Here is a 15,074-nt window from a genome sequence, read left to right as displayed (position 1 = left end):
TATGGATAACTATATTCATTCTGAAGCACCCAACCAGGTCATTACTCAACCTTCAGAATGCACCCCTTCCTCTCTCCCAACATTCTTCATTGTCTACCCATTCCCCCTCTACTACTCTTCATCCTTATTGTCCTTCTCCCTACAGTACTATCTCACTCCACACCACTCAATTGTCCTTCTATTGCTTCCACCTCTACAAACCTTTTGTGAGTACTCTCTTTGGTCTAGCCAAGTGGGAACGATTCTTTGTGATTCCCCCCATAACCCCTTACTCTCACCAAAAAGAAATAGGCAGTTTCCTTCTACAGCTGCTCTGATTGGTCATGGCTTGTCCCAAGCTCATGCACTATCTACCCTGACTGACCTCACTGGTAAGCCTATTTCTACTAAACCTCACTCCTCTGTTAATACTTGTATCAAAACTGTTTCTGTCTCCCCAACTGATTGTCCTATATATGACAAGAACTGGTTGGATTGTGAAAATTACTTACTTACCTGCCTTATTGAATATGATGCAGTGGCAGTACAGTGTTATACTATTCCTCCCAGAGGCCAGCGTAAGTCCTACACAAATATAGCTTTTGTAGACATGACCTCCTCCATGAAGTTTATACTGGTGGAATGTCCTGCCCTGTCTGACCATATCGACCCCTTCCTCATCAGTGTCAGAAATGTTGGTGTTTTGGCCACCAAGCCAAACTCAGTTGCTTAGCAGCCTGCTGCAATCTATATACCCAACCTGGTCATGTATATGTGGTAATGATGGTGGTTCCCATAATGTATTTTATAGGAGCTGCCTTCCCTATAAGCTTGAATATGAGGCAGCAGTTCTCAAGACTCAAACTAGGCCTCTCTCTACGTGAGACCAGACAGGAATCATGATGACAAGGTTTTTCTCTCTCAACTTATTCCTAAACTGTATTTCACTCTGCTCCCCTCACATTATCTCAAGGTTTCCCAGTATCTTTTCCATCTACAACGAACCATCCTTTTTCTACACCCCTCTCCCTCATTCAAATTCCTTTTCCAGTCTAAATCCAGATACTCCAATCTCTACCACGTCTCCTATTTCTACCCCACCTCCTCACTTTACCTGTCACACCAGACAACCTAAACATTCCACTCCATCTGACGCCCTCCTCTTCCTCTGCTCTTTGAACATCTATCTCCTCTTCTCCTTCTCACGAGAGATCCTTTGTTTCTCAAATATCCCCACCCAACACCCCTCCAAAAACTCTTGAAGACATTCAAAAGTTCCGAAACATGACCCAAGAGAATTTTCTGCTCCCTCTTCCACCCTCCAGTTCCTATTTCCTGTACATTCAAAGTATTTGCTGATCATCCAGTCCTCTTTTAGTAATCTCAATTTACTTCATTTGCTCCCTCTCTTCACCCTTTTCACTACCATACTATTCTATAACACTATAATCTTTGACATCTAACACATTTTATCCTAATCTTTAACTCATTTTTACCCTTTTTCCTACAATAATTTATCATAGTGCTATATAACCTTTAATGTCTAGCATATTTATTTGTTTCAATCATTGACCATTAAGGTCTGCAGTACATCCATGTGAAATACAAAGGAATTTGTATTATTTGAATGGCCAGATGATGAATATTGTATTTTTCATTACTACCCGTATATGCCACCATTTATACTAACAATAACTAGGGTGATTTGTGTAACTGTTAGACTTCAGTGGTTCCTATTCCTAGTGTTAGAATATTCCTAGTGGTAAGAATAGTGATAATTTGTGCTATTTATTATCTTTGTGAGTATTCTGTAACATTCAGAAGTTAAAATCAGGATAAAATGAGGCTGTTTTGGTGTCTGTGCTACACACAACATTATAGGTAGGACCTGTGCCAAAGTAACCATATCACATGCTGACACTGGCCTGATAAATCTACCTCATCCTATCAGCAGCACAATGTTGACTTTATGTCCATGCACCATTTTATTGTAGGTGAAGGTGGATGAAACTTGTAGAGATAGATGTGACTATAATTATATTTAGATGTGAGAGGTTTGCTATGTTTAAATGCACTAATGCAATACTAATCCAATAGCAAACATACTTTGCTCGAAATTGTTGATTATTGTTAAGGTGATAGTTATAATGTTTATCATTAACAACAAAAGATAATACCTTCCTTGTATGATTCTATGAAGCACTACTATAAAGGATGCAAAATGTTGTTTATTAAAATATTTATGAAGAGATAGAGAGAGAGAGAGAATTTGAAGATTTCTATAGTCAGTACATGTAAAAGAGAGAGAGAGAGAGAGAGAGAGAGAGAGAGAATTTGAAGATTTCTATTGGCAGTACATGTATAGACATATTTGTTTTCCAGGATGGTGTTAGAATCTGCCCTCGGCTGGTACCAGGGGCGAATAAGTCACTACGATAAACAGTCATGGGAAATAACCGTCGAGCAGAGAATTCTTCAGGGATTATCATATACTCCACGTAAAACAGCTAAACTCAAAACGGAATTGATTGATGTTGACTTAGTAAGAGGTATGTAATTTATTCTTGTGTATACATGTATATGTGAGTGTGCGGGCACACACACGCACATGCACACGCACACAAACACACTCCTGTCATACTTCTGTCTGTTATTATCTGAAATTGGTTAAGATCACCTTCCACATCTTCATATCTTAATCAATACAATTTCTCCAATACAGGATCAACATTTCCAAAGGCAAAACCACAGTCGGGAATATGGCTGGCGGGTTTGCATGGAATATCTCGCATAATACTTTTGCCGTTTTACGCATCATGGTGGATTCGAGAGACTTCATGCACAGGCTTCTTTGTGGTCTTGTCAGTGTACAGCTCAATACTCATGTCTGGAATCATCATGTTTTGCTGTAGGAATGATGAAGTGATTCTTAAGGTTAGTTTTATTAGTTATGTTCTCATGTTGTTGTTTTTTGGGGGGGAGGGATGGAGGTTGGTTATTTGATGTGCAAATAAGGAGTACTCTTTGAACTTTTTTGTGAAAAACAGTTTATCAACAGCACCTGAAAAATGAAGTTAGAGTGTTCTTAGGATACAGATATTTGGAACATGGCTGGGACACTGCTGAAACATACCAATTTTGATAAGTTTCAGCTTTGTGATAGTTTGTTGTCCTTTTAAAGTTGGGCTCAATGTGTCAAGTACACTAATGGTTAGAGAAAATGATTAGAGGAAAGAGGAAAAGTAAGAATTAGAGGAAAAGGGAGAAATAGAAACAGTAAAAGAGAGAAATAGAAACAGTAAAAGAGAGATATGAATATAACAAGTATAAAAGGGATCCAGAATTCAGAGTGAGGCTAATTGTATTTTTAAGTTAAATGAAAAAATGCTCATTATTCCTTGAAGATGGCAAAGTTCAGAGTTATGTGTGGACATAGGATATGGAAGTTTTTTTATTCTGTCTACTTTCATTCACAATTAATTCATCAAAGATTGCTTTCATATGGATAGTTGAAATATGGTTAGTTTTTTGGGGTAGGGGTAAATTTTGCTAAGTTTGATCCAGTCAAAATGCAAATCAGTTGCCATATTGTAGTCATTTCCATAAGATCTACCTTTTTTTTTTTTTTTTTTCTTAATGATATCAGTTGGATACTATGTGAGATTACTTAATTTTAGGGATATTATTCAATTTGATATTTAGGATATGACAGTTATTGACAAGCAACTTTTTAAAGATAGTGTTGAAATATGGTTTGATTTGCAATGCTATTGAAGAAGATTTAATTTATCATTACCTTAATACATACATACCACATTATTAGTTACTTAACATTAAGTTTTCCCACAGGACATTCCAGCATCAGAAGTACTACTGCCGTGTGTAGTGATTTTGGTGTTAAGTGTGATTCATTCTCAAATTGTATGCACGCGCCATACAGGAATATCGTCCCCGAATCACAGCCGAGGACCGGTAGGCATAAGACATGGGAGAAGGATGAGGTCATTACGAAGAAGTGTCTCACTGAAGGGACGGGGTAAGTAGAAGCAGATGAATGAATGATGTCACAGGTGAAGAAATAGTAATGTATGTACTTTTATGAAATATATGAAAGAGGATTTTTAATGATGAAAATTAGTCTAGGTATAATGTTAGGAAGCTTAAGCATTATTTGATGACATGGGGGTTTGGCATAGATTATACGAGTATTATTTGTATTATTAGAATATATATTATAACCATTATATCTAAATTACATTCTGAAAAGGTATTTCAGAAGATATTAGCCCATTTGTCTTGGGTGTGTGTACTATCCATTGTAGTTTTTTGTGAATTTTGTTGCATGAATATGGCTCCACTTGTGCTGCGCTACCAAGGAGTCAATTAGTAGGCCCTAGTGACCGCATCTGATTTCCCCATTCCTTGAGGTTGTAGAAAAATGTTTTTTTATTCTCTAATACTAGTAATAGAGATACTATTATTATTATTGGGTTTATAATTATTATGATTTTATTAAAATACTAATAATGGTAATGACAATAACATAATGAAAAAGAAGCTTTTGAAAAATCAAAGAAAAAGGGGAAACAGGTGAGATAGTTAGGACTAATAATTGACGTCTAGGTGACTAAGCACTTGTAGAGTCATCTGATCTATTAATGAACTAGTATTACAGTGGGCATGGCATTAATTCTTGCTATCTTGGTCTGATTGGCTTAAGTTGTTGGTTCAGAAATTTTGTAGAAAACATTATTTTGTGCATTTTCAGATTTTACCTTTTTGCTTTCCAGGTAAATGTGCATGTAGCAGTGCTAGGCGTGATAATACAAGGTTATCTGTTAATCCACCTAAGAAACACAACAGGTCACCATTTAAAACATTCAGGTACCTCACATGTGATTAATTGATTTTGTCTCCAAGCATTTGTTTTTTTGTTTAGTAACACAGACAAATTAAATGCACACACACACACACACACACACACACACACACACACACACACACACACACACACACACACACACACACACACACACACACACACACACACACACACACACACACACACACACACACACACACACACACACACACACACACACACACACACACACACACACACACACACACACACATACAAACACACACAAACACACACAAACACACACAAACACACACACACACACACACACACACACACACACACACACACACACACACACACACACACACACACACACACACACACACACACACACACACACACACACACACACACACATACACACACACACACACACACACACACACCATCAAGTTATATATACTCAGGATCACAAATTGGTGTAATTAGCTCTGAATTCAGTAACAAAAGATGTAGTATAATGCCTAATTATTTAAGAAATTGCTGGTTATTATATTGATGAAATTTTCCTTTCCTTAAATCAGATCTCATTCAGAGGAACCAAAGCATGAAGAGGTATATCCGTTACGTCCACGTTCAGCCTCTGAAAACAATGTTGCCCCCTGTGTGGACTCTAAAGGCAAACCGAGCATTATAATTTTTTCGTCTGGCTCCTCTCAGAACATCAAGGCAGATGAACAGTCCAGTTCTTCTGCCACTACCTCTTCCAGTGATAGGAGTCCAGTGGCAGGTATTGTGGAAGGCAAGGGGGAGATATTCATTGACCAGCTGAAAAAAAAGAGACTACAGGAATTTTGTCCAGATGACAACGGTATTGATGATGCGAACACTCCCCTGGACGGAAGTGATGGGAGACAATGTAGGGATAAGGAGATACTAGTTGATGGCTGTAGGACTGAGAGTTGCTTGTTGAAAAGCAAGTGTGAGGGAAAAAATAGCCTGCTGCAAACCCCTGGTACTGAGGACATTGCACCAAGTATACACCTTAAGCTTCCCAGTGAGAGACCAGATGTTGATGGGGGTAGTGACGGAGGAGAGGAAAGTGGCATGGGGGATTTTGAAGGCCCAACCACCGATACTGACAGCTGGAACATGAAGAAGACTGCAAGGCGTTCTTGGTGCTCTTGTTCTTGTGGGAAGGTGAGAAATAACACCCAGTTGTTTGTAAAGATTAGGAATACTTTTTACTTGCATCATGGTTTGGAATATTAACCCTTTTGTTGTGCAATACCTCATATTATCCAACTATCCCTCCTTTTTTCTATTACTTTGCAATGCTTCATATGAACTGGCTTCTTTGCAGAATCATTTGAATAATCAGCCACTGTGTATTACCTGTATACTTGCGTTAACAGCATAGAGGTGCTTGGAAGGCCTTGAACAATGTAAGAGATTGTGGTCTGTGCCGCTTGTGGTTGAGGGCTTGTGTGCATTAGTGACCGGATGTAATAGTATGAAAAGTGGATGTTTAGAGGTGTTATATATTCAGTGAGAAAGGAATGTGTAGGGATGTGTGTACAGTGGGAAATAGATATTTAGAGACATACATTGTACAATAATACATTAGCTTAAAAAGTAATTAGATACAGGACACAAGGGAATAGGGAATATTTACTTGAACACTACCATGATTTTTTTTCTTTCTTTAATATTTATTTATTTATTTGTTTATTTTGCATACAGTACGTTTTAAGATAAAAATAAAAGAAAATTGGACATTATTCCCAAGCCTTAGGCAGGGATAGTCAGCAATGAGGTATAGCACAGGAAAGGATTAGATTTATTATTAAAAAGTAGTATACATCCAGCACATTTGATTTACAGATTAAATTACCTTATTTACCTCTTAGGAAAAGAAGGTTTACTTCTATTCCTGATGGTTATAACAAGCATTAATAATTTTTCTTAAAAACCTAGAGATGTTTTTTTATTGTCTTGAAATACTGTTGTCAAAATTTTAAGATATGTAATTACCTTAACATATTTGTAAAGTAAAAAAAAATCATAAAGAGATGTTAATTAGATAGTCTTTTTGGCATGATTTTTTTTTTATCTCTTGACTTAACTTATTAGACTATAAATTCTCTATTTTATAATAAGACAAAGAAGACATGAAAAGCAAGTAAAAGCTTAAGAGTATGGGTATTGCATTTATCTAGCATGCACAAAGCTTGCATTTTATCTTCATAACACCTTAAGAAATATGCACCTCTTTATTGTCAGAGTTACGTCTAATGTTTATCAGCACTAAAGCACTTTATCTGATGAGGGTGAGTTATGGTCACTCACATAGGCCCTATGTTGAAAACGGTGTTGACCTTTGAGAATGTAAATGTGGTTCCCTTTTATTTTTTTTCTTCATATTTTTAAAAATATATATTTTTAAAAATATAGACACTAATCATGGTTTTGGTTACTCATTTCAAGTTCAGTTGCCTCAAGAAGTGTCTAAGCCCACTGTGTTACTTTCTGTCAAGTACCATAGAAGGGTAAATCCCCATATGGGCATTGTAAAAACAGATACAATAGATATGTGTGTATGCTAGACATCACAGTGGCTTGAAATGTTACATAGTTTGAGTAATGATCAAACCATCATCAGAATGTAGAATGTTAAAGAACTTTTTGAGGCAATTGTACAATACCTCCATATCCAGACAGTAAGTCAATGCCTCTTGTAATCTGTGCCGTATGTAGACCCTATACCTATACCAACAGCCATCTGATACCAGTGCTAGCCACCCCAGCCGCCGTTCCCCTCACAAGCTCCTACCAGTGGCTGTTGAGAGAAGCTCTTGCAACTCCTCTTGTGAAAGCGATGCGGAACAAAGCCCATCCCCACAGTATACGAAGGCTAAGGTAACCCACTAATGCTTCTGCTTACTTAAGCCTTGGAATGCTAGTCTGATATGATAATGTGATAAAAAAAAAATGATCATGGTTCAGGCAACATATTGGCATGTACAGGCAGTGTCTTGCATAATTACTAAGTGTTTATATATAAGTATTTTTTTTTTTTTTTTTTTTTTTTTTGTACATTTATATATTTTTCAACATAGGCATGTAATCAGTTTTTTGATAAACAGATTCCATAAGGATTGTAAGTTTATAAGATCTATTACTAGAGCATAGAAAAGCCAAACATATTAAGTTAATGTATTGTGGCATTGCAAAAGGCAATATCAACAGCTTTCAAGTAAAGATTCCTTAATTTTTCGTTGTTAGTAAATCACTCTAAGGTGTAAAGGTTTTGTTCATATAGCCTTGTGTTATAATCAGCTACAGAAAGTTGTTTAATAACAAGAACAGTGAACAGCTATATGAATTTTGATATAGCTTTTTGTTTTATATATGTTACAGGGTTTTCAGTAGTGCATTTATGTTTTCAGATAATATACAGGCAATTAACTTCTTTTCAGTTCATTTTGTTTTTGAATGAGCTTTACCTATTGCTTTTAGATAGAAATAATGAGAAAAGTTTTTAATTTTTATATCTTATGTAAGAACATGAGTGAGAGAGGTTTTAAACTGAAAATTGCAAGATCAGAATGAGACTAATGCTGAATTAGATGTTTTGTTTTAACTGATGTAAAGATAAACCTTGAATATTATTTGGTACATTTGAATTAAACAAAATTGTAGATATTTACTTCATACAGTAAGGTTCTGTGGAATGAACTAAAAGAAATTAAACAATTTACCATGTAGATTTATATTCTGCACTGTTGGGCTCTTTTCTCCAACCTGCTGCAATATCTTGGAAGGAATTTAATTACACATCTTGCATGGCTTTTTTCCATTAAATTCTGTAAACTGATAAAGTAGACTACTCTCAATGTATGGATTAATAGGTTTAAACAGATCATAAAGACAATTGTGTGTTGAAACAGTAATATTTACTTGGTCACTCAGTTACTTTGAATCTTTATGAACTGTAATGTAATAAAAGTTTGATATGCCCTAAGATGTTGAATACCAAATGAAAACAGATGATCTTAGTCATATTACAAATAAATTAAATTTTAAATTTTTTTCCCATTACTGTACAAGGAAAAATATCCAAAGAAGGCCCATGAATAACAAGGATCATTACTTTATGTTGATATTGTATGTGTTGAATATAGAGGCCAGTGTATAACCACCCGATTTTGGGGGGGAAAAGTAAGAGCAAGATGGTAGCATTGGAAAAACTTGAGAAGAATTTACCTTGGGAAAAAAAGTTTTTTATTATGAAAAAAAGAATGTGAAATATGAATCATGATTAACAGAAATCTGATATAAACTATCATTTGTCACTCAAATATTCATACATACAGCACCTGCTCTTATCAAAACATCTGAATAAGTTTCCCCCGCAGCATAGTGAGTACGAATGGATGGGCATAACAACAAACAGTGACGATTTGAGCTACAGCAGTGAGAGTGATGGTGGTTGGGATGACAATGAAGAGTCGGATCAGACTTTCTTGAGGTCGGAGGCATTGGACTGGAACATTCAGGGTTCACCAGCGGCGATCATAACTTCTGCGCCTAATGTATCTGACAAAGGTACTGGAACATTTTGATTAGTTAATTATTGGAGGTAGATATTTTTCTTTTTCTTATTCATTTTACTCTTCTTTTCAATTGGATATGGTGGTGTATGATATGATTATTGGGTTAGGAGTAATGATATATGTATATATTTTGCAAAATTTAGTTTTTAATTTTTTTTCAGATTCCAATTTTATTCTATCAGATTCCAAAAGTATCTGCAGACTGAAATGAATTTGAATATGATTTATCCAGTTATAGTGAGGTGAAGTATTTCATCAACAATAATCTTGATATTTATTATATACAGAGGTCACTTTTCTCCAGATTGGATTCTAAAAAGACTAATGTGATTATTTTCAGCCTCTCATGGATTTAATTTTATGGATTGAGATTGGTGTATTGAGTGCAATGTTTTTTTGTCAGGTTTTATTAACCTGATTCATGCTATGGAAAATCCAAATCCAGAATAAAGGTTTTGTTTTTTTGTATTACTTCAGTGTTTGGTCAAACTGGTACTATATGTAATAATCGGGATCTTTGTGTTTTTACCTCCAAACAGTCAGCTGCAAAATATGGGAAGAAGCTGAGGTGAAGAAAGTTGACCTCTCTGTCTTAGACATTTCTTCAGCAGTTATATCAAAAGTGGATAGTTTGCATCACACGACTCATTATCTTCAGTTTGGTAAGTGTTTTTATTTTTCATATTTATTATTGTATTGTTATTATTGTATTGTTATTATCTTAGGGGGGAGGTCTATTCTCACTAGATAGTATTGGGCCTTTCCATGCTGATGTAATTTGCAAGATACAAGAAAAAAGGTGTTAAGATTTTAATTGTTGCTGAGTATGAGAACAAAGGCTTGGTATTATATCACATTACTCATGAAAATGATTAACTTATGTTTTATTTGCTAGGATTTCTATACTTTTAGTCTTCATTCAAAATTTATGAATTAGACTATTGGAGCATGTTGAAATTTCATTAAGATTATTTCCCAATGAGTAAATAGGATTTAAATGTAAGTTTGAGACAATGACTGGGGCATTGTCTACCTATAGCCCGCTAGGTTGTTTCTAGGTCATACATATTCAGAAGGGAATTAAATTAATACCAGGCCCTTCTATCTGTAATATCTCAGATAGATACTAAGATTTAAGCACTGTTTTGCTAGTGTCCAGATAGTACTAGTAGTCTTGGAGTTATTTCTAATAGAGGCAGCTGGTTGCTTTGCATTTATGGTTGCAGAAAATAATTAAGGAGTACACACATTGTTGTTATGAGTACATCAGTAAGCTGAGAGGTCTTATTACTCTCAGTGCTCTGTTTTTTAGTGCCCTAAAAAGTATTTTTTAATCTGTGAGTTAACAAATTAACTTGTGAAATCTAGAGATATCATTCATCAATTTAATTTTGGGGAATTTGCTCTTTTTTCAGGACTAACCATTGCCATAGTGATAGCTTTGGTACCAAGCATATACAGAGTTGATTATTCTGCTCTTGGAAATTTCTTGGACACTGTGGTTACATCTGACTCTCAAGATTGGATCCCAGCATTTAAGGAATTGTTAGAGAAGGTATTCACAGGACTGCTTGGTGGGAATATGTGGTAAGGGAGAAGCTGCAATGTATTTTAGTGTAGCAGTATTTTGTATTGTGTTATTTCTATAACCCTCATAAGATGCACTGTCTTTTGATCTGATGTGGCATATCAATGCACTAATCAACTGCTTCTGTCTACTGTAATTTAGCTTACAGAAAATGTTTGTTATATTTTTGTAATCTACAGATCTAAATGTATGTTATGAGACATGAATATCATGTACATTTTCCTTCATCTTTTTGGAAGAGGTACCCTTCCTCCAATAAAAGGACTTGGGGTTATCCCTACTTGTTATACTTTGTCGTTATGTAAAGCTGTTTTGATGTACTCTATTAGAAGTACTAGTTTCACATTAATCTCACTTGAATAAACCTACTGATGTATGTCATGAGTAAATGATAACCCCTTTTGAACAGTCCATAATTATGGATGTCTAAAATTAAAATATATATGTTTCAGGTCTTCGATTGTAATTCTGTTGAGTGCTATTAATAGACTTTGCCTGGCTGGAGGATTTTTTTTCCTACTGTCTGTAGCGGAGAGAACTTTCAAGCAGCGGTTTCTGTATGCCAAACACTTCTGCTATCTTACATCCGCCCGCCGAGCTAGGTAAGCATACTTCTGTGGTAGAAACTGTGTATGTTTTATGATAGAGTGCAAAATTGTTAACAGACTTAAGAATTTGTGTATGTGTGTGTGTGTGTGTGTGTGTGCGTGCGTGCGTGCGTGCGTGCGTGCGTGCGTGCGTGCGTGCGTGCGTGCGTGCGTGCGTGCGTGCGTGCGTGGGTGCGTGGGTGCGTGTGTGTGTGTGTGTGTGTGTGTGTGTGTGTGTGTGTGTGTGTGTGTGTGTGTGTGTGTGTGTCTATATGTAATTCAGAGCTAATTACACCAATTTGTGATCCTGAGTATATGTAACTTGGTGTGTGTGTGTGTGAGTGTGTATCTATTTGTATGTATGAATATGAATATGTGTGCATATACTTTTTTTTTTTTTATTCTATATGATGTTAATGATGTTTTTAAAAATAAGAAATGATAACATTTTCAAAATAATTTCATTATTTAATAATTATTTCAGAAAATATGATCTACCTCACTTCAGACTCAACAAAGTTCACAATATTAAAACATGGCTTTCTGTACGCTCATGCTTGAAGGTGAGATTTAACTTTGAAATTAACATCGTTCTGTGCTATATCCCTTTTTTATTGGAAGTATTTTAATAATCTCTTATATGCAGAGAGAGAATTTTTATTGAAAGAAATGTGTAGAATGTACTCTGTAGATTAAGAATCTAAAGAATGGAGAGTGTGAATGTAGGAATAAATGATTTTCAAATTGTTTAACTTCTGCTTTGAGATAAAAAGCAGCATCCATTAAAATTGTATTTTTAACCATCATTTCCACTGCTGGAGTACTTTTACAAATATTTATCTGTGTGTATCAGTTATTGCTTACTCATGAAGGATTTTTGTAAAGAATCTGGTTGAAAATAAATTGCTAGAACCTGCAATGTTGCATGAAATGATGTGTAATTCCCCCATTTTTATAGAAGCAATAGTAAGAAGTTATCATATATATACATATATATATATATATATATATATATATATATATATATATATATATATATATATATATATATATATATATATACTTTTTTTTCTCCTTTTAATTATTATTTTGATGATGATGATGATAATGATGTGAGTGTGAAGTATGGTTACTCAACTTATGATGTACCAATAACTTATAACCAGTATGTGACATGCAATAGATTTTCGTAACCTTGATTATTTTTTCATGATCCTTTTATTTTCCTTTCATTTTACTGCAACAGAAACGAGGCCCCCAGCGATCGGTGGATGTAATCGTTTCTGCCACGTTCTTCATCACTTTGCTACTTGTGTCATATCTCTGCTTTGAACTGCTAAAGGAAGATGATAAGTCACAACACACACTGTACAATTGTGAGCTTTTTTTCTGGTATGTACTGTGATTCCTTTGCTCTTGAAATCACTTTCTCTTCAGCAGAGGGAGGTTGGGGCAGTTTTAAGAACATTGTAGCAAAAATAGATTATTGCATGGAAGTGATAGAGTCAATTATTAATACTTTTGTATTCTCTGATGCAGCATATCAGATAAGGAAATTAATTATGCCTGCAGTCTTTAACATGTATGTTATTACAAGATTCAATTTTATTGCACTTCTCTTGTTTTGACTGTAATATTCCTTGACTTGTAAAAGTTTTTGGATGTTTTACACGCACTTTTACATTCAGTGACATGGTTGGGAGAATGCAGGGTGAAATAGGGTGGCTTTGTGCATGTAAGTTATAGAATATATATCTTTAGAGCCTCAAGCAAAAGTATTAACCAAAGATATGCTGTCCATAGATTAGCATAGTACACTGTATTACATATTTAAATAGTATTTACAAAGCATCTTTTTAAAACTTATTGAGACTAATACTCTATGTTAATTTACCAAGTGCATTAAATGTTTCAGGTGTTTTGCAATTGGCATCTACCTAATCCGCTTCATGACGTTGGGAGCAATGATCAACAAGAAGTACTCTAGCTTATCAGTACTCATAACTGAGCAGATCAATATGTATTTACACATGGAGCAAAAACCCCAGAAAAAAGATGAACTCATGTTAGCAAACAATGTTCTAAAATTGGTCTCTGTCCTGCTGAAGGTAAGTCAGGCTTTGATAATAATAATAATGATTTAAAGAAAGGTAATTTTGTATAGTTTAATTAAATAATCTGGAGGTTTTATGGAAACGTTAACAAAGATATATTTTGCTGTTTATAACAGTAAAATTATGGATGAATATTTAGATACTGATTTTGTATTCCTTATTCTTTTTATGATTTACAAAATTATATTAAAATTGAGAACAATTTAGGGTGATGTCATGGGTGTTGGCTCTGCTGGAAAAGTTCGTGTGGAAATGATGCAGTGAAGAAACTCTGAAGTGCTGGTACTAAATCATTATTGTATACATTTTAGCATTTGAGTTTTGAACTGCCAGAGACAGGGAATAGTCATTAAAAGATTGAAAAAAAGGAAAAAAATATTTTGTAATATATATTCAATTTGGGTATTTAAATTGCTAGAATATGAAAATTCATTACAGAGAGTTATTTTGAGTATGTTGTTCTATTTACAACATACTCAACTTCACTATTTAATTTTTTAAGAGCTAATAAATAATTATGATTTTGAATACTTAATCATTGTAATTTGTCTTTTGATATATTATTCAAACTTACAAATAGTCTGTGTTTCAAATATAGTCCCATTACATTTTTGTCTTTCAGTATTTGAACTCATAATCCATTTATTTTTTTCTTCATTATTTCCAGGAACTAGAGAGTCCATTTAAAATTTCTGGGCTCTCGGCAAATCCCCTGCTGTACAACATAACCCGCTTGGTTGTCCTCTCAGCTTGCTCTGGCGTTCTCTCAGACCTTTTAGGTTTCAAACTCAAACTTCACAAAATTAAGTTTAAGGAGTGAACCTATGCTTTCTGATGAGAAGAAAAATAAATAGAGATGAGAATCATATAACCGATAGATGTAATTGATATAAATTACAGTACTTATATGTAAATCTGAATAATGGTATATTGCTTTAATCTGTTAAGTAGCTTTGAAAGTATGCAGATGACATATCCAGTGTGCTGCCTTTTATAGTGACAGCAATTTTTAAGGTCTCATTTAGATTTTAGAGGAAGTATGACCAATTCACCCAATATAATATTTTTAAAATTGACAAATTGAAAATGCTGTTCATTTTTAAATTTTTTTATGTGTAAATGTGATATTGTTAGAAGCTAGTGTAAGTATTCCATGACAATAAGATTTTAAAAGAGAGAGAGAGAAGGAGAAGAAAGGAGAGGAAACAATTCAATGTGATAATAAAAGGGTGTGATGGATATCTTATAAGTTTTAGGAGAGAGTGAGAATACGAGAGTATTTTGAATTTATGTAAAGTTCAAAAATTAAAAACATTTTAAGGCAAA

General features: G+C 34.6%; 1 protein-coding gene across 6 annotated transcripts in view; it reads left to right on the top strand.

Annotated features, from left to right (window-relative positions):
- The window catches only part of phtf (putative homeodomain transcription factor), a 23,923-nt gene extending 8,849 nt beyond the window's left edge, over positions 1-15,074 (top strand). For 4 of the 6 annotated variants that reach the window (XM_070118633.1, XM_070118635.1, XM_070118631.1 and 1 more), the window contains exons 2-15: positions 2,362-2,528; positions 2,702-2,913; positions 3,829-4,015; positions 4,770-4,863; positions 5,428-6,043; positions 7,622-7,762; positions 9,262-9,451; positions 9,999-10,121; positions 10,875-11,046; positions 11,500-11,649; positions 12,119-12,197; positions 12,881-13,026; positions 13,550-13,742; positions 14,416-15,074. In XM_070118633.1, the coding sequence (XP_069974734.1) occupies positions 2,363-2,528; positions 2,702-2,913; positions 3,829-4,015; positions 4,770-4,863; positions 5,428-6,043; positions 7,622-7,762; positions 9,262-9,451; positions 9,999-10,121; positions 10,875-11,046; positions 11,500-11,649; positions 12,119-12,197; positions 12,881-13,026; positions 13,550-13,742; positions 14,416-14,568 (2,622 nt within the window). In that variant the 5' untranslated portion in view covers position 2,362 and the 3' untranslated portion in view covers positions 14,569-15,074. The remainder of the gene's footprint in view (positions 1-2,361; positions 2,529-2,701; positions 2,914-3,828; positions 4,016-4,769; positions 4,864-5,427; positions 6,044-7,621; positions 7,763-9,261; positions 9,452-9,998; positions 10,122-10,874; positions 11,047-11,499; positions 11,650-12,118; positions 12,198-12,880; positions 13,027-13,549; positions 13,743-14,415) is intronic. The other 2 variants (XR_011398372.1, XM_070118632.1) reach the window with 2 other exon arrangements.

The sequence above is a fragment of the Penaeus vannamei genome, chromosome 42, assembly GCF_042767895.1.
Source record: "Penaeus vannamei isolate JL-2024 chromosome 42, ASM4276789v1, whole genome shotgun sequence".
NCBI classification, from domain to species: Eukaryota; Metazoa; Arthropoda; class Malacostraca; order Decapoda; family Penaeidae; genus Penaeus; species Penaeus vannamei.
This window is presented reverse-complemented; position numbering and strand designations above follow the sequence as displayed.